The 27,355-nt window shown below is 45.4% G+C and overlaps 1 protein-coding gene and 1 long non-coding RNA gene across 2 annotated transcripts in view; one reads left to right on the top strand and one right to left on the bottom strand.

Moving 5' to 3' along the window:
- The window catches only part of PDE8B (phosphodiesterase 8B), a 204,654-nt gene that overhangs the window by 130,312 nt on the left and 46,987 nt on the right, over positions 1–27,355 (top strand). The window contains exons 4-6 of the mRNA XM_019532208.1: positions 8,846–9,036; positions 12,130–12,189; positions 13,737–13,794. Of these exons, the coding sequence (XP_019387753.1) occupies positions 8,846–9,036; positions 12,130–12,189; positions 13,737–13,794 (309 nt within the window). The remainder of the gene's footprint in view (positions 1–8,845; positions 9,037–12,129; positions 12,190–13,736; positions 13,795–27,355) is intronic.
- Positions 20,443–26,506, bottom strand: LOC109308010. Its single transcript, XR_002100435.1, has 3 exons — positions 25,740–26,506; positions 25,676–25,678; positions 20,443–20,454 (listed from the first exon to the last, which is right to left on the bottom strand). It is a non-coding gene; the product is annotated as an uncharacterized LOC109308010 (long non-coding RNA).

The following is a 27,355-nucleotide window of genomic DNA, read 5'->3' as shown; positions in this document are numbered from 1 at the left end:
AAGTACATGTGTAATTTTACATCATTTTGAGATTTTATGCACATAATTTTGAGTTTTTAGTTGTGCAATTAAAATCACAATTAATTGTGACTATTTTAAATCATGCAACTAATCAATCATGAGTAATTTTTAAAATCATTTGGTAGCCTAATTTTAAGCATACATTTTAACTCAAACTCTGGCACATCAGCCTGGGTTACTCAGTACTGTTATTTGTGGTTATCTAGATACCTTCAAATCTGTCTGGGTATTTCTCATTATCCTAATTTTCTGTGATTTAAAGTAAGGCTCCTACAAGTGTTTGGCAGCAAGGAATAGTGGTAATACTGTTACAGTTCCTTTTAGTGTAGGCTCCAGGGAAGTTTTACACACCTTAATTAAGCCACCCAAGGCCTCTCTGGTGCCTAATTACTATTGTGTTATGTTGCTACTTGTTACATAACTGAACCAAGCTTGTTACACACCAAGTCAATTAAGTCATAAATTCCTTTACTTACCTGAATCACAAGTGCATTATCTTAAAGTATGTTATCCTCACTGAGGAGCCTGCAGTAGCACCTGAACAGTTTCCCTGAATATATTCACATTATGCAAAGGGAAACATTTGAAACTGGTTCCCTTGTCACATTGAGAGGTAATTAGCTGCATTAGTCTGAAGTCAAGCAGAAGGTAGGCAGGTTCAGAGAATGACTGGTTAATAGAGGCATTTCTACAGCATGTAATGAAGTATACTGTCGCATACTGTGTCAGGGCACTGTTGGTGCCTGCCACTTTAAGGGCTGAGCCAAGGAGCCAGCAGGTGCTTAATTGTGGCAGCCATTTTAGATCCATGGCTGCCTATATAAATGGGGGAGTTCGCTGCTGGCAGGCCAGGCTGCATGCGACATCCTGCAGGTAAAGGCAGGAGCTGCAGGGGACAGTTTGGAAGCTCCTGGTCCTGGGCATGACCTAAAACTGCACCCTGCTGGGAGTGGGTTGCCTGGTGGGGCTCTCAGTGGCACAGGAGCCCCCAAGAAATGCCAGGCCAGTGATCACCATGGTGAAAGGCAGGTAGGGGCATCTTAACCCCAGCCCTCATCTTCAGGTGAGCCACATACGACCAGGGCAGGGTAGGCCAGATAAGCTTCTGGAGGCGCCTGAGCCTGCTGGGGGAGTGACCCCACAGGGCCAGGCGTGCTTCCAGAAGCACATGAGCCTGAAATGGGGGACCCCGATCCCTAAGTGCAGGCAGGAAGCATAAACCCAACCAAGGGACCAGACTGCTCAATGCTGGGGCCAGGACTGGAAGGGTCAAAAGTGACAGGGACCCACTGCAAGGGACACCAATGATGAGCAAACAAGCTTGGGGTCCTGACTGGCCAGAGACCCGGCCAGGGCTTATATGGAAGCTGAAGTTCCCATGATTGGGGTCATAGCTAATGGGCAAAGGGGATGGTTGAGCCAACTGCCTAAGATGCCATCTACGAGGCTTGGGCTGTGAAATGGGCAGCCTTGTGCCTAATTGACACTCAGTTATGTTCCATCAAGGCATGGCAGGCGAGATAGGTGGGTGGTGTGCCCAGAGGCAGGTGGGGAAACTAGCCCTGTGGCTAGTCAGGGACCCCCACTTGGCCACACCTACAAGAGATTATCAGTAGCATCTGATTTAGTAGGTTGTTACCAAAAAAGCTTATGCCTGTCTGAACCAGTTAGTTTCTAAGGTACCATCTTGCCTTGCCTTTTGCCAAACTTTATAACTTATCTGCAAAAGGGGAAAATCAAAAATATGTAGCACTGTAAAAGTATCCTAATTTCATGCCACTTAGCTAACCAAGAACAAGATTAACTTAATGATAACAGAAAAAATAAATTTGAATCCATCCTGGGTCTCTAGGTTAGCATCCTGTCAAGTGTAGTTTCATTAGTTACTCCTGTAATTAGAAAAAAGTAGGGAACAGGGAAGGGTGCTGGCTACTTGCGCTCAGGTCCAAATGTCAGAAGAATGCATGCATATTGCCTCAATGGCTACAACTGTTGTTGGATAAAAGCAAAAGTGTAGTGTTTGCAACCAGGCCCCAAGAGTGCATCTCTGTGTAGACCATTAATTTCAGATCATCTCTGTTCCAAGGAATGTTAGAATATAAGAACTGCCATTTACTGGGTTAGACCATAAATTCAACATCCAGAGTGGATGTTGAAAGGGAGAGTGAACAGGGTATGACCATGGTTTCTTCCCCTGTTTCTTTCCCACTTGCAGCCTCCAGCATTTAAAGTCCAGGAAATTCTGATCCAGAGGCTGTACCCCCGACTTCCATGTTCAATAGCTGCCGATGCACCTTTCTTCCAAGTGTAGCAGGCTTTCCTTTCCAAGCTTGGGTTGAGTCCCAGGCTTGAAATCTTGCTGTTTTGATTGGTGGAGCCCATCCACCAATCAGGAGGCAACAAAAGGAGTTAAGCCATGCCCCTTTCCTGAGGGGAGGGGGAGAGGAGCTCTCCCCGCTCTCCCGGACCTGATTGAAGACTGCAACACTCAGGTCGGGAAAACTTCAGGGGCAGAGCCCTGGATAGTATAAAAGGAGCTGCATGCCCAGCATGAGGGGAACACATCTGGGAAGGAGAGAAGAGAAGAGCGGGGCTTAGAAGATCTGAGGAGAGCCTCTCAGCAGGGCAAAGCAGTAGGCCAGAATCACCCCTGGAGCCTTCCATCAACAGGGAACAGCAGACGGCTCCAGCAGCTAGACTCTCGGTGTGCAGCGCAGCACACGGCATCCAGATCCTGAGAGCTGTGTGAGGCGGCTCGGGTCTACAACCTCTGGCGCGCGGCCAGAGACACATGCACAGGCAGGTGCATGGAGTAGGACCTTTGGAGCACTTAGGCGGCTCAGGACCTCAACTGCCAGAACAAGCACAGAGGGTCACTGCACAGAGGGTCCAGGAGCAGACTGAGCGTGGTGCTGCATGAGGGAGCCCAGGCCTCCGACCCATAGCAAGACGTTGAGTCCAGGGAGCCAGACGGTGCTTGGGCTACTGAGCCAAAAGACAGGGCTGAGCCAGAGCCCTGTTCCAGGTGACAGCGACCCCCCACCCCGAAGCCTCCTGCAGGTGAAAGAGCAGCTTGGCACAAAGGACAAGGGCCACCCTCCAAGCCTGAGTTGCAGGGAAAAGAGGATTCCCACAGGGGAAGGAGGGAGTCCCCCCCTGATTAGTTAAGGGCTCCTGAAAGTGGAGGTCCCACTGGGAGGGCCCCTCTGAAGTTATCAGCTTCCTTGTAGGGCGTGGGGACAGTCCAAGGGCATTGGGGTTTCCCTTTGGGATTAAGTTCATCTTTGGGGTTCTTGCACCATAAGTTGTGTGATGGCATGCCTTATATTTTGTGAACTCTCATGTTTGTAAATTAGTAGAGTCCTAGGGCTCTGCTGGGACCTCCTTTTGCTATTCTTTCACCTGTTGCTTATTTGTATTTATTTGTGGATTATTTATTGTTCAGCCATACTTATCTATAGTTTATCTGTTGGCTATCTATGTTTATTTTGGGATTTATCTGTTTAAGATCAGATACTTATCGGTATCTAGAGCATTGGTGTATGCTTTTGTAGTATTTATCCAGAGGATATTATTTATGTTATTTGTGTTTAGATAGCCTCTGTGTGTGTGTGTGTGTGTGTGTGTGTGTTTATATTCATGTTCAAATATAGTTGTATATAGTTAAGTCCCCTGACTGTCCTGGTCTGGTTCTGCAGGGACGGAGGGAAACTGAGAGGTCTGCAGTTCCCCCACAGCACACCTGCCAGCTAACAATCCCCTTCAATTGGAGAAGGGGAGTATATACCCAAGTTACCTGGGCTACACAAGAATCTGTCCAATCCCTTGTGCGAAAAGCACGCTAATTCAAATCCAGCTGGTTTTGTTTACTGAGATGCTATGGTAAATGGTCATTTCTCGGTATTCATATTAAGATAGATATGTACTAACATATACCTTTCTTGCCAAGTTAATAAAATATTGAATTACATTGCTGCTACAATAACATTTATCACTTATTGTTTGGAATGCAACAATCTAGACAGTTTGACATGAGGCAAAAGCAGGGTGACCTTGGCTAGCTTCTAGTCAGTGTGTTGAATTTCGCATGGTGACACCATGACTACACAGAGTAACACAGATACAAGTCTGTTGGCCTTTCTCATAGATATTTTGGGTCAAATCCTGTGTAGTTTACTTGGATAGGGTGTCCCAGTGAACTCAGTGGGTTAATTTACTGTGTTTGAAATGCACAGCATTTTGCCCTCTGTGACATTTTTCAAGCTACTGAATTTCTTACTGTGCGATTTGAACATTTTTGGTAAGTCTAAGATTCCTTGAGTCCTTTCTTCTTTATAGTGTGTTTAACCTAAAGTAATCTTTTTCATCTGTAGCAAAGTATAGCCTAGTTAGTGATTAACTATAATAAATATATGCAAATAGCGGAAGAGAGGATATAGAAGACCTATGTTACTGACTGTATAATTTTTAAACTGATGATAAGCGTAGCAAGGCGATCCTAAAAAATATTTCCTATGAATTCTGACATTTATAAAGGAATTAATTTTACACAAGAAGTAGTTGTTGTGGAACTGAAGTTGACTCTAACTTTTCCTAAGATGCACTTCATATGACATCCATTCAGCTTTTATATTACCACCAGCAGAGTCCAAATCTAGTCTTTTTCATTTGAGCAGTCTATAAACATACAACTGATCCTGCTGAAGGTGCCAGATTTCCTTGGATGGTGATGAAGCACAGTTCACATAAATAAGAATTATAGTGTGGAACCTATTTTTCTGCCCTTCTCTGACATTTATTTCCGTGCCTTTTATTGTTTCTGTTCTTGAAAGAATAAGCCTAAACTACATTTTGCTGTATAAAAAGGGAGAAATAATGGATAAAGACACCATGCATTCTCTGCGTTTGTCCTATGTGCTAATAATATATTCAGCTACTTCTTAAACAATTTCTTATATTAAAAGTATGTAAGATGGAAATAGGATGATCTAAAATTAGTGGAAACGGAACATAAAACACTTCCAAGTTAGGTGTGAATAAACCAATGTTATCTGGTGGCTGTTTTTGTGATTTGGGGATTTTTTTTTTAAGAAGAAAAGTAAAGTTTGTTCCTACAATCCTGTGTCATACAGTCAGAGGATTTGATAAGAATAGACATTGTACTGAAATCCAGGGAGTTGATTGAGGGGTAAAAGTGAATTGGTCTTGTGTGTATGTGGCATAATATTAAAAAAGGTTTAAAAAAGAGAGCTAACGTTTTTAGATAAGGCTTTTTTGCTGACATTGCCATTTAACAGGTAAGAATATCTACTGGGTTAATGCATTATTTGATATATACACTCTGAAGACTCATGGTAATTCTGCTTTTACTGTTCCCTTATTCTGCATTTACAAGGAGGAAGGAAAAGAGTATTCACAGGCCCCAGAAGCAGTGCAGGAGCATGTTCAATTCCCCACATTCCTGTTTGTTTATTTTCATAAGGCTGAACTGTGAGCTAGGTTTTTGTAACACGTTAGTCAGAAAGCACAGGAAACAATTTTGCTGCTGTGTTGGTGGGTGCCGAAGGTCACAGATGATTTCCTGTCTCTCCCACAAATGTTCATGTGGCCCAAAATTTACTCTGGAGTTTAATAGCAGGGAGAGATAGTTAGCCACGTTAGTCTGAAGTCAGTCAGAAGGCAGGGTAGACTTGCACCTTAGAGACCAACTAAATCAGAGATGTATAGCAAAACCTTTCAGAAGATGTAAAGGGACTGCAGCAAGCAAAGCTGCACAACACAACCCCCCCAACACACCCACACCCTACCATATACCTATACACCCCTTCCACAATATACAAGACTAAGAATATATGTTTGATTTATGCAATCACCTCTATATAGAGTAAGCAAACACAAATCATGACACAAATATTTTTATAATACAATTAAAATGTTATAGTAGGTGTTTGACTTTTAGTATATGATTTGGTTTTTTTCGGTTCTAAGATGGCACCCCCCCCCCCCAAAAAAAAAAAAAAGGAGTATTTCCGGGGGGCAAGGAGAAGGGACTTCTGGTGGCAAAGGTAAGGGTTTGGTGGAGTGGGAGTTCTGGTCCCAAGATGGCAACAAGTTTGCAGGGCAACTGTCAAGGGGTGGGACTACCCTTGCAGACCTGGACTGCTCACCAAAACTTGTTAAGTGGCCCTTCACCCAAAATAATTGCCTGCCCCTGTGCTACATGCACAAAGAAAAGGAGATCCCAAAGCTGCAGCAGTTCACAGTGAGACCACAATAAACATACGCTGTTACAACCAAACAACTACCTAACCATTAAAGCAGGGGAAGGCAAAGTCCAGCCCACAGGCCAGATCTGATCAAAAGTGGACTCCAGTTCCTAGAAGCCCCTGCCATGTAGCTGGGGCTGGTTTCTATGGAGACCCCAGCAGCAGGCAGGGACAGGGTTTCCATGGAGACCAGCCCCAGCAGTGCTGGCAAGGCACATGGCAGGGCGGGGAGCTGCTCTGGGGCTGTTCTGGGCTTTTGCAGTTGTAACATCATGGTCTGGAGCCGGGGCAGAGCCACAATGTGCATCCTGCATGCTCTGGGCAGGGGCGTGCAGGCCGTGGGTTGCAGCTCTGCCCCAGCTCCTTGTAGCTGTGACAGTGTAATCTGGAGCTGGGGCAGAGCTGCAATGCGTTGCCTGCACACCCTTGCCCAGAGCATGTAGACTGCAGATCATGGTTTTGCCCTGGCTCCGGACCATCTCCATCAAAGTATTTTGCCCAGAATTTAGACTTTTTTCATAGGAACATAAGAAAGCAGAGCTGGATGGGATAACATGAAATCTAGTCCATCCTCATGCTCAAGGCAGGATCGTCCCTGACTAAACCATCCAAGGCAAAAGGCAGGGTTGATATGTACCTTAGACTAACTAAATAAGATATATATGTATAGAGACAGACAGACAGAGAGAATGCACAAGCTTTAATAAACTTGAGTTCACTTTGTGTGTCAAACCCGGGACAGGCAATTATTTTGGGCAGAGGGCCGCTTACTGAGTTTTAGAAAGTCATCGAGGGCCACATGACAGGCAGCCCAGGGCAGATTAATATTAATTTTTAGGGGCCCCGCAGACTGGATAGAATGACCTGGCGGGTCACATTTTGCCCACCCCAGTCTAACCTGTTATTGAATACTTCCATGGATGGAGATCCCATGACTTCTCAAGGTGGCCTGTTCACCATTCTTGCCAAATTGTGAAAAATAATATAATTCAGACTGGTGCTGTTGGGCCTCCTGGGGGTTGTAGTTTGAATGCTTTGTGTCTTCATTCTCCTCTGTGGCCTGGGCCACCTGGATAGATTGTTTTTTATGTTGCTCATCATCTTTTTTCCCCTCTTCATGTGTGAAAAGAGTACATCATAGGAAAAATGTTTTGCTGAAATGATTATGACCAGCTGTTCTACTCTTCATCAAGTCTTATAGGCTACTTGGCAGAGGTGAGTTTTAAGGAGAGATTTCAGGAAGTTTCTTCTCCTCACCTTACCTTAACTAGCAGTAAGTGACTGTGTGGACCTGCTTATGCAAGATTTTCTTAACGTATGCATTAAGGATTCTGTCCACTGCTCCACTGTATTGGCTACCACTTTCCCACATACCTAGTCATCCCCCTGCAGGCTCTTGTTTGGTGTTTTAAACAAAACGGTTTGCATATATAAGGGATTTTTAAAAAGAATTGAACCAGATTCAGAGGTGATTTAAATAGTATGTTCAGAATTTCAGAATTTAGAATTTTGTCCTCAATTTCTGAGATGTCAGGCCTGTCATGTTGGGAAGGCAAGGAAGGCAACAATTCTTTCCTGTTCTAATGAAAGGTTTCATTTACGTGAGGTTGCAGTATCTGCTGCCCAGGACTTGTGGCAATATTACACTTCAAAGAAATAATGTAGAAGCTCTCAGCAGTGTTAAACAAATTCCTGATTAGCTAATCTAATTTTGCAGTTTCATTGGATTTGTATTGTTTTGTTCTGCCTTAGTTATTGACCTGCGTTCCAAGTATGTTTTCATGTCTTCCATATCACTTTTGACTTTTCTTTCAAACTAACTACATTTTTCTTATCCTGTTTTGAGCCCAGACTATGTTAAATGCATGCCCAAAAGCTGTCTTTAATAAGCTTTTGAATGGTAAGCATTTGGAAACTACAGGAGCTAGCTATTGCACTGTCTAGTGGTAATCAAGACCATGAGCACACATAGGAATAAACCCAAGATTATAGTATTGAGAGGTCCAGCAATTTTCACAGTTTCACTCTTTTTCTTGCACTATATTTGATCCTGCCAACAGTACTCTGGTTCACTGGCAGCAGGTGTGTAATGTTATTAAAAGAAAAAATAAGTATGGACTGTTTTTTTCAGTTTTAAGCTCCTTTCTTCTGGTATAACTTTCATGGCTAGGTTAACTGCAGGTACAAATCCTACTGTGTATCAAATGCTTACATTTAAGTAGTAGAATTTTAACCCCAACCTAACTGGATACAGCTGCATCCCCAGAATAAGCACCAGTGTGCTTCAAGTGCCTAAATAAAGTGTACACCAATAACATAAATGATTAAAAATACCTACAGGAATCATAGACACAATAATAAAAATAATCTATTTTGGATTTCATTTGTGCATTTTTTTGTTCCTTTGTTTGTTTGTTTTTTTTATTACATGGCCTAAATTTCTTGCTTTGGAATAGAGTTATTGATCTTTTAAATCCTGGAAGTCATTTAAAATCTGTAACACAAATGGAATTATCTTGTGTATTTTATATGGGGCTGATATTTTACCTATTTTGCAGGTTTTGTTGATCTTTGCAAAAGAAGACAACCAGAGTGATGGGTTCTGGTGGGCTTGTGATAGAGCTGGATACAGGTGTAATATTGCTCGAACACCAGAGTCAGCACTTGAATGCTTTCTTGATAAGCATCAGGAAATAATAGTGATAGATCACAGGAGCTCCCGGTACTTTGATGCTGAGGCTATCTGCAGGTAACTTCGTGGACCTTGTGCCCCTTTTGAACCTAAAAATGCCTTGTAAAATACCACTCATGAGCATAAAGTGAATATATTATGACATTGTGAAAACAAGTTTAGAGAAGGGAGTAGGGGGCTGGAGATTGCATTGCTCCATCATTAAAGAAAAAAATAAAAACTGCTTTGGTGGGTAAGAGAACAGCAGAAATAAAGCTTTCAAATATTGTGCATGAAAACCATTCTACAGGCATCCAATATGAAAGATACATTATTTCTGGGGCTGAAATTTGACCTATAGAACTATAAATCTTAGGTCACAAGCCTTCTTCAAAGCAGAGCTGCCATAGAGGTGTGCAACGCTGTAAACCATTGCTTTTCTATTTACTTGTGTTCTACTCTTCCAACAAAGGTTGGAGCTATGGAGTTCTATATTGTACTACCATTTCCATCACACTTCCATAATGGTGATTTTCCAAAACCTATGTCTATGTTAAGTGCAGTGAGCAGGATTCCCAACCAGAATGCCACAGGACCCTGGGGTGCCACAAAAACCTTTGAAGGGTGCCGTGGGTGGATCTAGGGCTTTGAAAATTACAGTTCAGATGGTGTGGTACAACAACACATTTTTTTACCAGTTAAAGAAGAATTAAATGCTTGTCTAACATGCTAGGGGGCTAGCACCATGTCTTTCAGTTTAGGGTCAAAGCAAAAACAAGTAAGATAGTTGGAATGTGCACTGATTTGCTGGGTTACATATGAAGTTTTTAAAAGACACAACAAACTAGACAAAAGAAGTCAAAATAATCAAAAATCTTGTGTCATTAGTCCTGTAGTCATTGTAGTTAAATGTACCTCTCTTATTCAGATTCATAAGCAAAATCTAGTTTTCTTGGCCTCTTGATAGTGCCTCCAATACTTCACTGTCAGTCACTTGCACACTGAAGTTCATATTACTACACCTGATTTAAGGCTTTTAGCTAGAGCTAAAAACAGCCTATGGGGTGGTTTAGATTAAACAAAAGAGAAATGTTCCAGACAGCAAAATTGTAGAAGAAAGGATAGTTGAAGTGTGGAACATCAAGACTATTAAAAAGCATAGAGGACCGTTAACACCTGCACAGTGGAGAGAGCTTAGTAGGGATCAGAGACATGATAGCGAGCCACAAATAGATTGACTTCCTCAGCACTGAGGGCCTGCCACTGCTTTCCTCTGGATCTACTCCTGAAGGGTGTGTTGGAAGTGGGTAGGTAAGCACAGGTTCATCCCTGCCCCACTACTCCTCCCTCCCCCACTAGTTACACAGCGCAGAGGAGGTAAGCAGAGGATCATCTGACTGCTCCTTCCCCTTCTCCCCCAGGTAGGGAGGGCTGGATTGGGCCAACAGAGCTGCTGCTTCCATGCCCAATCCCAAGTACACAGCACCCTCTCTGGCCAGTCCAGGATCTGTGCTGCCTGCCCCAAAATGGCTGGGGAGGGAGCAGCATTACATGCATCATGCGATACATGTTTTGGACTGGGGGATGCCATACGTAGCTTGGATCCCAGACTGGTGGTGCAGAGGGCACTGCACGTAGTGGGCCTCCTGAGCTCTGTGCATGGGGCTGGTCTGGCACACTGTTCTGTATGCTGGTCCACTCTAGAGCCAGTAGCAGGATTTGGAGTCAGACAAAGGAGCTCCCTAGGCTGAATCTGGCCTGCAAGCTGTACCTTTGACACCCCGGTTTAAACTCTTCAAACATGTATGCCTATTGCCATGCCACCTTTTTAGTTGAATGTTTTGTTTGTTTTATTTTTAAATCTTTCCTTAAGAAATCAATCACTGTATCTTGCTTCATTTTCTTCTCTGGGTTCCCTTCAGTTTGTCAGTGTCTCCTTGATAACATGATGCCCATGTCTTCTCCTGAGAATAATTTAACAAAACGAAGGGTTTAAAACTTAGCAGAAAGCAAAGTATTGGAAATCCATGGATACTTAATCTGTAAGAGAAAAGTATGTTCTGTATTTGGTGACGGAGTATGTTCTGCATTCAGTGACAATTAAGGGCTAGCCCATTCCTCTCTATATTTCCTCACCAAGCAGAATAGCTTCTTGTAGGAATAGTGCTGCTATTGACCATGCCTGCTATATCTGTGTGCTAGGCCAGAGGTGGGCAAAATATGGCCCATGGGCCAGATCCAGATCCAGCCTGCAGAGGGGCTTTGTCCAGTCCATGACAGGCCTCTCAGTCCCACCTGGCCCAGGCACCATCCACGTGTGGCTCATCCTGCACCTCCTGGACACGTAGCAAGGCTTGGGTGGCTCTGCAGCTAGATTGCCTTTCTAAGCAGCCCAGGTGGCGGCTCCTGGATGCTGCCACCGCTGGCCTCAGCCCCACAATACCACCAGGGACCTGCATGCATAGTGCTGACCCACCCTGCCTTGCCCTGTGCCTGCTCTAGACTTGCCTGTGCAGGCTCAGCAGCAGCAACAGTGGCAGTGCAGGATAGAAGCTGTTGCTCAGCACCAAGGAAAAGCGGCTCCTCTCCCTCGCTGCTGCCAGGCACTTCCTGCTGCAGCCACCTGGAGCCTGCTCTGCACTGGGCTGTCCTGCATGTCTGCTGCCATCACTGCTACCTCTGGGCTGCCCAGCAGGGCAGCAGTGGCAGCCCAGTACAGGCTCCAGGCAGTTGCAGTAGGAAGAGCTACCAAGGGGCAGGGCCTACCCTTGTGGTCCTCAACAGCTCACCAAAACTCATTAAGCAGCCCTCCAGCCAAAATAATTGCCTGCTCTTGTGCTAAACAGTGTTTAGAAGTAGGAGGTCTAGATAAGAGTTAACACTTCCTAGATTTACACAGATGCAGCACCTGCTTTCATAGGTTTGGGGGCCTGTTCTGATCTTCATGCCAAAAAAAAGAGGGAACATGCATCAAACATCCATCCTTATGTGTACTCCAAACTAAGAAAGTGATAAAAGCTCCAAAAAAAAAAAAGTTTATTGAACCTTCCAGGTTCAGTATTGTAGGATCTTTGTGGCTTGTTTTTCCGTTATGTGTAACAACAAAAATTCAAAGTAGTTTCAGTAAAGCATCATAGAATGTGCATGACTCGGGTTTTTTTCTCTTTTCAGATCAATCCGTGCTACTAAGCCATCAGAACACACTGTAATACTTGCTGTTGTTCCTCGCACGTAATTATCTCTCTCTGTTTTTATTATTTTGTGTTGTATTGATTTTCTTATTATGTATAACTGCCTATCATTATGCAGATATTATTAGTATCAGCCAACTTTTACCTCTAGTTGCAGAGTAGGACATGGATCAGTGGCTTGAAATTACAACAAAGTATGGATAACCGGGAAAAACTTGTTCACTGTTAGAACTTTTAGTTTGGATATCAGGAAAAACTTCACTGTTAAAACAGTGAGACTGCATGGAGGACTCTTCATCCTTGGAGGTGTTTAAGAAGCTGGACAGACATTGGTCAGGGATGGTTTAGAAGTAGCTATGATTGTGTTCTTCTATGGGTAGAAGAACACAATCCTATGTTCTATGTTGCTGACTTTGCTCATTGCTACATGAGGCTGGGAAGCAATTTTTCCCCTCCTCCTGCTCCATGTGTTCGGGGCAGGGGGTGTTTTTTTGTTTTGTTTTTTTAAGGCTTCCTCAGAAGCACTGTGTGTAACCAGCAGCCAAAGCTGGGGATTTTGATTGGGGTGGTCCCAATGCTTCTGCTGGGACTTAAACTTGAAAGTTCCTGGTCTTGCCGCTCTTCTTAGGGCCAGACTGATCACTGTATTTGGGGTCAAGAAGGAATTTTCTCTCATGGTCAGACTGGTATGAACTGGGGGGGTTTTGCCTTCCTCTGTAGCAGGGGGCATGGCCCTCTTCCTGGGATCTCCTAAGTGCATTTTAACAACCTTGCAATGGCAGGATGTTGGATGTTCTGGTCCTCCTGCATTACCTGTGGCAGGTATAGGTGCCAGGCTTTATGGTTGTGCAATAGGATTGACTGTGTAGTTTTACTAATAGGTTTGATAAGGATTTGTACAGGATGGATTGATTTGAACCTGAATGTCTGACTTCCCAGGTACAGTGCTTTAACCACCACACCATAGATTAGACATAATGCAATCTATTCTGTCATGGGGGGACAGGGGGGCAGCTGATAGGGGAGAAGATGTGTGGAAACAGGAGGAAAAGAACAAGCTAGAAGGTGTATGGCTCCATGAGATGGCTGCTGCTCTAGAAGGGAGCAGTCTTTGGCTTCTAGTCTGGGCCTTTGATACCAAGTGCAAAGAAATTTCCCCATTCCACTACTTCCCTGTTTTATCCAGTGACTAGTAAATGCAAGGGGCAGTGGCTCACTTTCAGAACTGCCATTTAGCTTCACAAAGGATAACAAAATTCAACCCAATGGCTGTGTCCAGATGAACACAGATGTCTCCTCCCTGGGGGATGCCTGTGCCTCATGCCCTCTGGTATATGGCAGGTTACCCTGGGTGGGGTAGGGGAGGGTGGTTCCAGCAACTATGCTGTCCCCAGCAGCCTTACCTGGGGTCCTAGGGACCAGGGAAGCTGCAGCCATGGTGCTCCTGCAGCTTGGAGCCTAGCCCGTGGCACCATGTACCGCATGGCTACACTTCTCTTGACATGGCGAGTAAGTTTAGATAACTCTGTCATATTAACATTATCTACTTTTTATATTTTGGGTGACACGTGTTCTGTTTTGCTATAGACCTGCTGACCAAGAAGACATATCTGTTCTACCCCTTCTCCATGCCGGCTTTGATAGGGTATGTAGAAATAACCCTCATAACTTGATAAATTAAAAACCTTCCTTTTTTTAATGAAGAATAATTATGAATCATTTGATTAAATCACAAGTTTTGATTGTATCACAAATGTTAATGAGAGTGTGTTTATGGGAAAATAACAGCTGTCTATTCAACAATACTTCTTCCTTTTTGGCTAGTGGTACATATCACAAAAGAATCAGTGGTCTAGTCACTAGTTCCAGAAGGACCAGACATATTGGCAGATTAATTTCTGATGGCCTAGAAACGTAGTTGGAAAATGGAGTGGAGTTGAGAGCCCTTTGCTGCTTCCTTATGAAAGAAGTGGTATGCACCCTTGGTCAGTAAGTGCTCACAGCATGTACCCTAGTGCTCAGGACACTTGTCTGTGCTTTCACCTGGCAAACACCACCTACTTGGGAAATGTAGGGACTTGTCTATCCCCTGCTGTAATCAGTTGGGTATGGGATGAGGATTTTGGTCTGCAGCTTTTCTTAAAGCTCAGTGCATTAGATGTAGTCATGATACTTGTGTAAGACAAAGAGGGGAGAACAAATTATGCCCTCCAGGACACCTGCTTAGATGAGGAGAGAGTAAGAAATAGTCTTCAGAGGATAGTCTGATAGGGTATGAGCTTGGGTCTCTGGAGACCCAGCTTCAATTCCCTGCTCTGCCACAGATTTCCTGCATAATTTTGGGTATGTCGCCTATCTTTCATTCTTTCTTTCTTTCTTTCTTTCTTTTTGCATTTCAGTCACTGGCACTAACATGAAGGAAACAGTACTAGCTTACTTCACAGAGAAAGCTGTGAAGATAAATACATTAAACATTGTCAGATGATCATGTATTGTAATACTAGGGATTGTATCATCCTGTCATCTGGCCCATGTGGCTCCTGGAGTGGGGTAGGACAAGCAGGGTAGGGTGCACATCCAAATTATGGATTTTGGGGACATGTTTTGGTAGCACCAGGGCAAGTGATGGATCTGGACTTTGACAAGTTTGATACCCCACGGTATATAGATGTCAGTCCAAAAATTTATGGCTTAAAGTTTCTTATTTAGTGTTCTGTAGAAACTTGGTATGTTTAATTCTTCTTAACACATTCTTTTCGATTCCCTCTCTTGATCATAGGTTCTCCTTTTTCTGTTGAAACAATTCAGACTAGATTGTGGCTTAGTATGCAGCCCAGAGTACAATTCTAGGAAACACTGTGGCTAAGGACAGACATTACACATAAACTGATTTAAGTGATCAGAAACTGGTTTAAAACTAACAGAACAGATGTTCGGTGCACATTAGCCAGTTTGAAAATGAAACTGGTTTGAGATAAACCTGAATATAGTATCAGACTTAACTGGTTTGGTTTATGCAGTGTCTGTCCCAGACCCCTTCCTGGTTTTAAATTAAACCAGAGTCCCCCAGCATCCTGGCATGCTCTCTGGGCTGGGTAAGGATGTTTGCTGGAGCAGAGCAGGGTTGGCCCCACCCCTCTCCTTCCCAGCCAGAGCACTATCACTGCTCCGGCTGGCTGAGGGACTGCAGCAGCTGCCAGGCCTCCCCCTGCTCCACTCCCCCTCCTCGCTGGCCGCTCAAACAGGGATCCCTCTTGCCACCCCTCTCCTATGGCAGGGACCTCAGTGCAGGGACTCGGCATCTGGCCATGCCCCCTCCGCCCCTTGCTAGCTACAGAGGTGTCTGTGTGGGTCTCCAATTTCACTGGAACAAAGGGTAGACAGCTAGTGGCTTGCAAATGCACCTTGCAGATAAGAAGAGCTTGAAACTGGTGAGAGAGATGTTTTCTTTTGTGGGGCTTGAATAAACAACCTGCTGGGTGCAATCTGTCAGTCTTCAAGAGCAGACAGAGAAAGGTGCTAGAAATGACCTGGTTTGCAGACAGTCTGAAGAAGCAGGGAGGCTGAGATTGAAAAGCTCAATATCAACAGATCCAGGGTTTGGCAGCATTCCCGCCCTTTGAGCAGTGAGCAGGAAAAAACCTGGGATGGTGCAGGCAGGGTGGGGGGTTTACACACCTCCCTAATTAGAGTGTCCTGCCAGGGCCTGGCCATGCCCCCCACCCCTCAGCTCAGCACTTGGAAGGGAAGGAAGGGCTGCTCTAGCACCCCCTGGCTTCTAGCCTGAGCCACTGCAGGCATGTGCCTGCATTTTTTCAGTCCAGAGGGGATGTCTGTGCAGTTACAAACTGATTCAGTCTCGGCAGGTTAGACTAACCTGCAAAGATTGAATCAGTTCAGGCTTAGGCTTTTTGAATGTCTGTCCCTAGCTTGTGTTATGTTGAAACATATAACTGAGTTATGGTTCTTACCTGATTCCTCTTAGGAAGTAATTTGCTTTTGGCCCAAACACCAGAAGCAGTTTTGACAGTTCATCTGACTGGCCAATGAGTAGGGAGGGTAAAGCCCAAAGTATAACCATTGACTTCCTTCAACTCCAGATTGATTTCTAAGCTCACAGTATATGTTGTTTTCTTGTCTGGATTGTTATCAAGCTCTAAGAAAAAAAGATGTCTGATATCAAAGAATCTGATTCTTTGTGTTTGTTAGCAGTGGAGAAGCATAGCATTGTTTCATGCTTTTGTGGGTATCATTAGGCTGCAGATTCTTTCACAGAAGAAAAGTCCAGCATATGCCCAGTTAAAATCCTTTTATTAACAGCAGAAAGGCATTTTTACATATGCAAGTGCCACAGTACCAAGCTCTTTGAAAAGTGCCCAGTGCTGTGACACTTATGGTTGTATAAGCAGTGAAATGCATATCAGCACTGATAAAATAGTGGTGGCACGATTTTGAACTAAAACACATTGAAGGTGCTTTAGTTCAGAAGCTCACCACCGTTATTTTCTGCACGCTGACGCACATTTCGCTGCTTATACAACTGCATGCAGTACAGTACAGTTTGCCTCAGCTCGCATGCAGAGCAGACTCAGTTAATCAAGTCTGCTCCAAAATGGCAATCTCTGGCATGTTGGAGGACAAAAAAAAATGTATATAAGTGCCCAAAGAAATCAAACCTTTTCAGATTATATTTAACTGTTGCTGTTCTTACTACTACTACTACTACTATAGGTGCCATCTAGTGGTTAGATGCTAATAATGATGGAAAGATTGAATGAAGATGGACCTACTTTGGGAGTTATTTCTGTTCATTATTTCATAAATCATCTGGTACCCTAAGGGCCCTTCTACACATGCAGGTAAAGGTGCAATGAGATGTAGTGCACATCATATTACATGTACATGGCAAGAGGCATGATTATGGTATTATGCATTAGATTCCATCATGTCTTATTGCTGGTGCAGGGGGAACCTGATCCTGGGCTCCTCCTGCACTGGCAAGAAGCAACCTTCCATGGCTGAGAGCCCCTCAGCTGAGGGTCTCTCAGCCCTGGGGGGCTTTATGCACCCCTGGGACTGAGAGACAGATGCTGTGATCTCCCAGCCCCAAGGGTGTGTGAAGCCTCAGGGTTGGGACAGCGCAGTTTTATTTAACTGAACATATGATGATTTTTTTTTTTATGTTTTTATAATTTATTATTTTAGTGTTTTATCATGTTAGAAAATTGTGAATGGTGTTATTTTTACTAGATAACTATAATTTTTGTAATGTTTCAAGCTCTGTTTAGATGGTACTTGGAACTCAGACTAGCAAAAAAAATCATTTGAACCTACTCTTTAAGTTATGTACCTTGTTATTTAGCAAAACAAGGATGAGGAGTTTTATTTTAGCATTTTATTTTTTTGTATTGAGTTGGACATCGCATGTGTCACCTCCCATTTACTTCACTACACAACCCAGGACTACCATTATGGCAGTGGCCATCCACTTTGGTTCTGTCTCCCAGTCTGTCCCGTGTCTTTAGGTAGAAAGGTTAGGAGGTTCTTTTCACTAGGGGGGTTTGATTTTTTTTTAATTCCTACTTGTATTTGCCTCTCCCCATTCCCTGGAATCTAATCTCTGTCTGCCTTTTGATACCTCTAGTCTGTGCCTGACAGGCAAACCTGATACCTTTGTAGCTTCAGAGAACTCCCATGTTCCTGGGAAAGGTCTCATATGCAAGATTTTTTATGTCATGTGACCGAGCTCTAGATGTATCTTCAGTAACTGGAGCTCTTCAAGATGTGTTGTTCATCTGCCCATCTGTGTTCCACCCTCTTTTGCTCCCTTTGTTGGAGTATAGAGAGTATCTGACTTCCAAGCTGAGAGCAAACTGAGGAACAGGAAGTGTGCGCAACAAATCCCACAACAGAGAGAGAGAGAGGCAGGGCTGTCAAAACTGGGTTAGCATTTCAGCTAATTCTTTTGTAGTGAGTTGCAGTGATTTCCACCACCTTTCTTTAAAACTTTGGCAGCAAACATTACCCCCAAAAAATCAAATTTATATTGAATTTATGCTGATTTTAATAGTTTTTTTGTAAATTTTGGACTTAAAATAGGTTTGTCATTTAAAAAAAGAAAACATAATTTTCAAACAAAAAAATCTAATTTAAAACATATCTGTGTTTATTCTTCCTGGAACTAATTATGTAAACCTTCTACATGTCCATAGAAGAACAGAATGTTCTATGCCCATCAGTTCTTTTCACTGGTATTGTTCTGGTTTTGTTCTATAGCATCATCTTATTGCTTAACAGTACACTGCTGATTGAGCCTTAACTTCTGTTAAATAGCACAACTAAAAGTACAATGTACATGTCTAATCATGTACTAAAATCATTACATTAAAAACAGTACTGAGGAATAAACCCAACCAAACATTTAGATTCTTAAAACTCAAATCCATTTGCAGAGAAAACTGATTTTACTGCTGACAGCTTGAGATGAAAATGTTGACACATCATTTTTAAAGAGGAAAACAAAGTCTGTGCCACAGCATTGTAGCTTCCTCTAAAAACAAGCTTTGATGTTCTTCAAAGGACCGGCTGTGGATACTAGATGCAGCTGTCCTTTCAGAATACTAAGAATCATAACAGTATGTTCTCTGTGGATAACACCAAAAAGAAAAAAATCTGAATGAGTTGTTTTGGATCTTATTTTCAACCATTCATGATTCAGCAGTCCACTAACAGCTGAATCAAAGGTCCCCATTCTTCTCCCACTGTAGTTTATGATAAAAATCTCTTGACTTCATTGGTACTAGGACTGTTACATTTGCCCAACAAGAGGATACATTCTTTCCTCTGGTAGATAGATGTTAACCTTCATTATCCCTTACTCTATTTGCTTAGTGCTTCAAGGAACCTTATAATGGATCAGGTTTTGCCAGCATCATTCGTATTGACCAGTCCCTTTGGGCGCTTGTACACATGATGGGGGTTTAGTCCTTTAGGGTTGCATTCTGTGTCCCCTAAATTGAAATGGTGGGTTTTATTTTTCTGTCACTGTGTACGTCATTGCTCTTAAAGCTCATGAAATGCTCAGTGTGTTATTCACAGTAAACTTCAGGGAGCACCTCATAACAATCCAGCCCACTGATCTCTTCGTACTAAATTACAGCAGGGGGCACCTATAGCTCACAACATGCTGACATGTACAGATGGCCAAAAGTGGTGAGATTTCATTAAAGTAAATAATTTAATTAAGTGTTGTTTCATTAATTTAATATATTTTTACACATATTTTTACACTTTTTAAAGCTTTTTTGAACTTTTTTCACCAGTATTCTGATTTTTTTAATTCTTGTTTTATTTTTTATTCTTTTTGTTCTTATCTTTATTTTTATTCTTATCTTATTTTTCATTTTCCTATTTCTGACATGAAGTAGATTTTATTTTGTGTGTAAATCCATTTGTGTTTTTTTTATTTCACTCAAACAACCACCCCTACAAACAGGGCACTGAAATTCTCCTATTGCTTATAATAGGTACACAGTCTGCACCCTGTGAATTTCTTACATATACTAGCCAGTTGCCCATCAAGAGTGACAGGGTGAGGGAGTGGGTGGGGATGGAGCCCTGTGCCCCGCCACCCATCTGGACCTACTCCCCCCTACCCTCCTGCTACTTGGGGTCTGGGCTGATTTCCAAGTGGCAGGGAGGGGAGGAGTGGGCCCGGGCCTGATGCAGGGGAGAACAGGGCCCAAGGGTGGGGAGAAGCTGTGTCACTGCAGCGGGGGGATGGGAGGAACGGGCTCCAGGTTTACATGGGGGAGGGGGAGTGGAGGAGGAGTGGGCCTGGGCCCGAGAGGCGGAGAAGGCTTGCTCCTCCCCTCCCCCAGCTGCTTCCATGCCAGGCCGGGCCCGCTGCTCCCCCCATTGCCACGGTAGGCCTGCTTACCCCCCCCGCCGCATCAGGCCTCGACCAACTCCTTCCCCCCTCCCCCACGTCGGGCCCACTCTTCCCTGCACCAGCACCGAGTCAGCCCTGCAGGCAGTGACGTTGGAAGGAGGAGGAGGGGAGGGCCAAGGCCAGCACTGGTGGCCTCACCTCCCACGGCACCCCAACACCGCTCCCCCCCACCCCCGCACCACCACCTCCAAGGATCAAGGGCCTCACCCCCCACTTCTGCTCCATCTTCGCCACCTGCAGGGAGCAGGGCAGTGGGGGCAAGGTCAGCTGCACTGGCCTAACCCTCTGCTCTGTCCCCTGTGTCTCCGCCATCATGGTGGAGCATTGCCAACTGTCCAAATGCTTCTTCGCACTCTTTTTGGCTGCTTATCCTTGCAGATTCCATCAGGAGTCAGCAAAGCCATCTTGTTGTGCAGTAAACAACAGTTACTCTTTCACTCAGAGCACCACCTGCTTGTGCTAAGGAGGTTGAATAGGTAGGGCTTTTGAATAGGGTCATTAGCATTATAACCAGCCATGGTCTGTACCAGGCTTGTCCAACTTACGGCCTGTGGGCTGCCATGCGGCCCACCAAGCTGTTTTCTGAGGCCTGAGGTGCTGCAACAGGAAATGATAGTAAACACTGTTTACTCTTGTTCCCACCCCTTTTCCCTCCCCCATCCCCTCGGCAGCTTCCTAACGGCTGCTGAAGGGCTGGGGAAGGGACAAAGTTCCCACATGCACTGCATCAGCTTGACATTGCTGACATGGTGCAGCTTCTCCCCTCCCCCCTCATTTTGCAGTGTCCCTTCCTAGCCCCGCCCTTTCCTTATTTGCATGCCGGCCCCGCCCCACGCCAGTCCCCACCAGCCGTGTGGGCTGGAGCAGGTCACAGTGTAGTGGGCGGGTGGGCATGGGGGACGCAGATGCCAGCTCGGAGGGATGTTGTGGCTGGGCCCGCGGGAGATGCTGCTGCTGCTGTGGCTGTTGGGGTGGGAAACTGGTGCCACTCCTGCCTCGCCACATCCCCCCATGCCCGCAGACATCGTGCTGGGGGGTGGTGAGTCACAGGCTCTGGGGAGGGAGGGAGCCCTGCACATCAGGCTCGGGCTCAGGTTGCCCCAGAGGAGAGGGAGCAGGGGGGTGTCCCTGCACATCCTGCACCCCCCAGTAGGGTCCCCACACATCCGCCTGGGTGCTAAGCCCAGACGCGCAGGTGTGGGAACATCCTTGAAGCTGCGCAGGTGGTGGGGAGGACACGGCAGGGTCAGGTGGCGCCCCTTGACCCCTGCACCCTAAGGCCACAGCCAGACTGGATACGCCACACTAGTGGCCACTCCTGCCCCCCAGGCTGGATATCGCCCTGAGAGAGCGCCTGCAAATAAGAAATTAAAGATCTGTGATGCATTTCAATCAAATATTTGAAAACTATGAGGCATGAAACCATGGTAATAAAAAGCTCTGCTAACCTTTGGAAAAATCAGATCCCTGCAACAATTCTCTGGAGTAAATACAGCACAATGTCAACAGAGGTTTTGCATTCAAAAATGATTTTTACCCCTCTGCAAATTGTGGCTTTCCATGTGGACAAAGACAGGAAATTAAGGGTACAGCAGGGTGGTACACTCCTCTCCAGCACTGCTAGGGGGGTGTTTAAAATAAAACAGTGCTACCAGACCAAATTGTTTTTATTTTGGATTTATTTTGGATAAACCACATTTCCAGACCCATTTCATTGTCACTTCCTGCAACTTCATTGGTGTCAGAGGTCACATGACATCACTTCCTGATGTGTTACTGCTTCCTGTGAGGTCTTTGAATATGGCTCACCGGCCCACTGGGTGATAAAAAGTTCATGATCCGGCCCCACATTCAGAAAGGTTGGACACCCCTGGTCGAAACATTTCAATTCCTACACACCTCAGATTCCTGTAACTGCCCCTCCTGAAAAACTTGGGGTATTCAGTGACCTCAGGGCTGCAGGTAATAGCACTTAGTGGAACAATGACTAGACCCCCACAAAGTTTCACCCCAAAAAACACCTCCAACCGAGCAGGGGCTGCGGAACAAAAGTGGGTGTGAGGTCCTCGTGCTCTTTTTGTGAATAGGTCCCATTAGCACACCAAGAGCTATGCCAGACATAGGGGCACTAGAATCAACAAGTAAAATCACAGTCAGAAATGTCTGAAATCTCCGTACACCTGGTTTTTGATAACATGTGATCAGCAGGAAAAAAGCAGGCGCTGAGCAGTGAACTAAAATGGCCAAACCCTGAATTAAGGATTGGTGAATAAAGAGATTAACATTGAGAGCCTTGCTCTTTACATTTCAATTCCTACACATCCCAGGTTCCTGTAACCACCCTTCCTGAAAAAACTTGGGGTGTCTGACCTCAGAAATCCATGATCTGACAAGGGCTGCAGATAGTAGTGCTTAGCAGAATGACTAACTAGATCTACCATGAAGTTTCACCCCAGGAAGCACTTCCAATCTGGTAGAAGCTGGGGAAGAAATGTAGGTGTGAGGTCCCTGCACTCTTTTTGACTAAGTCCCAATAGTATCACCCCTCTTGTAAAAACTTGGGGTTTTAGGGTTTTTGGGGATGTCAGTGCTGTCAGTGGTAAAAAGGCAGGTGCTGAGCAAAAGATTGAATGAAAGAACCCTAGTTTTCCCTTCTTGCTCTCCCCCAGCAGACCAAATAGACCCCAAGGAGCGCAGTTGAGCAATTGTTAGGTGAGATGGTGTTGTTGGGGGAGGGAAGGAGCATGTGCTTGAAGGGCCAGCAATGCCTTTTAAACTGCATTGCAAGCTGCCAGGCAATGAATTTTGGGCATGTGTGGTAGCAAGTCATTAAGAACTATCCTTCTGGACAATGGGGCATGTGGGGGACAATTTGGGGTGGGCTATGGATTTCAAAAGTGCTCTGTTGGGAAAGGTTACATGAGCAGACTTGCGTGAGTGCTAGTACTGAGGCACTGTTCACACCTGCATAGATATGCATATGTGGAAAGTCAGACCTGCCCAGTAAGGTTCCATACACGTGTCTATATAACTGTTCTCAGCCGGGGCCAGAAACCATCTTGCAACTCTGGCCAGAGCATAGCCACCCCTCTCTCAGTGAGTCATTTTGGCCTCAAAAATATACTCAGTGGAGGTACTGAAGAACAAGCCATGTCTGCTGGGCTTGGAGCAGCAGCCAGATGCATCTTAAAGCTAGGGCCCCAGCTGGGCCCAGGAAGAACTGGCAGATTTGATTGATATTTGGATTGACCAAAAGGTTCTGGCACAGCTGGAAAATTGATTAAATAAGCCTGTTTATGTATCTATTGCCAAAGAAATGAAGGAGCATGGCCACAACTGGGACTCAGCACAGTGCTGCAGCAAGATGAAGGCCCTTAAATGTGCTATCTATCGGGCCAAGGACCAGAATTCTTGTTTGGGGGCAGGACGCACAGAAGCCCCATTCTATGAGCAGCTTTCCTGCATTCTTCCGAAGGATGCAAGTGACACTTGGCTTCAATCCTTCAGCATGATGAGGTTGCAGGATGGCACAGTATCACCTAGCCCGCAAGAGTCCACAGACTGTCCTGCCATTGCAGCAAGCAGTGCAATATGTACTGTGCAGCCTTCAGGCAACCAGTCGGAGCGGGGGGCAGTGCTGCAGCAGTGCAGGACAGGGAGAACCAAGACTAATTGTCTCGACCCTGACCCCATTCTCCCCAATGCTTTTCCTGCATAACCCAGAGGAGGAAGGACACATCCACGAGGTACTGACCCTGGATTTGTGCAACACACCAAAAATTCCAGAGACCCACAGATCAGTGTCGGTGCCAGAGATGCTCAAGGATCCGTGCCCAGGGACTTGCAAGTTATGGCAAGGGGCATTAGATCAGTTTGGGTCACTAGGGATTATGTGAATTTCACCCTGCTTTTGCTACATGGCCAAGAGCGGCCAGGAGGGAGGGAGGGTGTTAATTTTGTAAGCAGCAAATATGTCCGCTGCTTGCAGTTGCGCAGTGTTTCACTTACATGGGGGTGGACATGCAGGGCCCTCTCTTAAAATTGCTTAGGTGGGGGGAAGCATTAATTCATTTACTGGCAGGAATTTGTGCTGCTGAGAGATGTACAATGAACTCCTTAGTGGACTGGGGAGATCTGGGTTCCTGCATAATCATCCTTTGCAGGTGCCTGCATTAATTCTCCAAGTAGCAGGGATACTGCTTGTCAATTGCCAATAGTCCGTCTGCTACAGGGAGTGGGGACGAGATCTTTAACCATGAACGCCTCTTTTTTCCCCATTCCTGTTACCAGCTACCTCATCCGCTGGAATTTTGGGATGTTCACCCAAAATGCAGACACCAACACAGACCGAACCTGAACAAATGCGTGAACACCGCTGCAGGCAGCAACGGTCAAGAGAAAGTATGATGGAGGCTTTGGTGGCAGCTTCTGAATTGCGAATACGGTCTGTGGATGAGTGGTGGGACAAACTCTGCAAGGTGTATAAAAAAGTTGAAGAGCACAAGGGAATTCCTTGACCTGGCCAATAAGTGCTTTCAGAATATCACCTGGAAGCCAGCAAATGGAGGGCACATTTAGACAGGAGCTCTTTAGACACATAACCCCAGCCCCAATTCATGAGCTTCCCCCCCAGGGACCACCCACGCAACATCCACTGTGCATGCCTCTATCTGTGAGCTGACCCTCATAGAGAACCCTGTCCATGATCAGCTCCCCCATAGCGACAGCCTCAGAGACAGCTGCTGTGTCTTCAAGTGAGGGGTGCACCTACTCTAGCAGGACAAGGAGAATGCCATAGTGCTTTAGGGATGAAGGCGAGGGTGAGACAGAAGGGGCAAGGGGCATGGGGGCTGGAGTGGGGAAAGAGTCAATGATCGGTGATGGGTTTTTAGTTGTTAGTGCAGTGCTGATGCTTCTGTAGCAAATCGGGGAGTGAGCATTGTGTTCGTGTGTTGTTTTGGTTCTGTTTCAGTTAATGACAGTAAAATAAATGCTTTGGTGAAATTAAAATGAATTTTTGTCCATGTCTGTCTGCTGACCTGGGAAGGGTTGTAGAGGCATGGGTTGTGGTGTGGACGGTAAACCAAACCAAAGAAAAACAGGCTTGTTTCAGACACATTGCGCTAATGAAAGAGGACATGTCCACCTCTGAACTGAGGTGGGGGGGCAGGGGTGTTTGCCCAGAATGTGGATACTGTAGGTATGGCAGTGAGCAGTAATCGGGGCTGCTGCACTGTGCCCATAGCATTTTCTTTGAGCGCATGCACCTTTCCATTGTTCCCCACCCACCCCACCCAAAGAGGTAGCATGTGGGAGGTGGGGTCTTTCAAGGCCCAGGCTTTTATTATTGTGACCAGAGAAAGACACAGCGGCCAAACCAAGGCCAGGTTGTGGGGGGGCTGGCCCCAAATTGTCTTAATGCAGATAGTGCTAATTGGGTGGGTGCTCTAAGCACATCAAGCTTATCAGGGGTCAGAAGCTGAACCAGATGCTTGACAGTGTTTGAGATCAGAACAACTTCAAAACCAGTCAGGAAGGCTTGACAAAATTCTAGTTGCCAACAGAAGCCAGAAACCCCCTACCTCCACCCTCCCACAAGCTAGCAACCTCCCACCCCATTTACACTCCGCCTGTTAAACAGACATAACATGAAGTGAAGAATCAAACAAAGCAAATAGAAACTTTTATTTACAAACCAAAAATTAAACAATATTAAACAAACCACAGAACAACTTTTATAAGATAATGATGCATAATTACTACATAACAGGAATTTCTTTTTACTACCATAACAGTGCATAAGGCATGAAAAAATCAATCTAAGCAGTAATCATTTCTAAGTAAAAGAACTTGGCTCTAAGGTGGACTTTCAGAGCTTGACCAAGAAGTTGTGGATGGCAGAGTGCAGATCTGCACCTGCCTCCATGACTTCCTGGCAGGGGCAGGGGCAGGGGCAGGAGTGAGGCCAATGACCAACAGCCATAAAATTGTTGCCAGGAGTCTCGTCATTATTTGCCAGTCCTGCCGGGTCTTGGAATGCCTCTTGGACTCAGTGCAGCTCCTTTCATGCTAGGCAGCCATGAATCTGCCCATAGCTAGATGCCTCACCATCTCACATGGCCAATGCTCACAGTCCCTGAGGGCATTCATAATCCTGTCAGTTCATGCATCGGCGGCAGCCTACCACAGTAGCTTGTGTGTCCTTGGCGGTGGCATTGCAAGCAGAGCTGACAATCAAGAAATGTGGGAAATAGAGTGAATTAAGGATGCTCGGTACTCTAAAAAGATGCACTCAGTGAATCTTGTGAACGAATAAGAAGCGGTCAGCCCAAAATGATGAAGGAGGGGTGCCTGGCCATGGGTAGTATCAGGCTCTGACTGGCTGCAAACAAACGGCCACCAATGCACCTCCCTGCTGTTCCCTATAGCTCTGTGCACTGCTCACTAACTCCCAGGATCTTTAAAGCACTGTCCTACATCATCTCCCTCCCCTCTTTCACTTCACAGCCCAGGTAAAGGTCCAATTGGGCCTAGACCTGTGTGCCCCAGTCTGCTTCATTCTCCCATGAACATGACATCTCAAATCACTAAGGGGTACCTCAGGGAGCTGTGCTCAATTTATATTGAAGTGACTTGGCCAAGGGAAGTTCACCCCCCTCCAAACCCATTGTGTCTGTGCAGAGTTTGGAAAGCAGACATGCTCTGCAACTGCTGCAGCTTTTGTTGCCAATGAGCAGGGTTCATCTGGGACATTTTGGCACCAAGCAAGTCAAGGCGGGAGGGTGGGGAGGAGGAATCTGTATGCACCTGTGGCAACTTCTGGTATCTTATGGGAATGCATGTTATGGACGTGTTTTAGCCCTGTGTATGCCATGGCACAGTAGCAGGCTGCCCAGTGACCCATGTGTCATGACACCACTCCCAGCAGGACAGGATCTGAAATGCTGAGCAGCTGAGACAGCCAGCGAGCAGTGACATACCTAGACTCCTGGTGGTCCCAGGTGAACTTTTAGTATCAGGCCCCCCTCTGTTAGAGATAATGTTAATAATAATTGGACAATGGGCCATTTTTGAGCCCCCTTTCTGTCCAGGCACCCGGTCACCCATACCTGCGCCTGGCCCTGCTCATGAGCAAATGAATGGTGACAGAACTCACCTATGAGGAGAGACTGAGGGACCTGAACCTGTTCAGCCTCAGCAAGAGGAGGCTGACGGGGGACCTGGTGGCTGCCTACAAACTCATCAGGGGAGATCA

The sequence above is a fragment of the Crocodylus porosus genome, unplaced genomic scaffold, assembly GCF_001723895.1.
Source record: "Crocodylus porosus isolate Cpor-Errol unplaced genomic scaffold, CroPor_comp1, whole genome shotgun sequence".
Classification (NCBI taxonomy): Eukaryota; Metazoa; Chordata; order Crocodylia; family Crocodylidae; genus Crocodylus; species Crocodylus porosus.
Note: the sequence above shows the minus strand (reverse complement) of the source record. Positions and strands in the feature narration are given on the sequence as shown.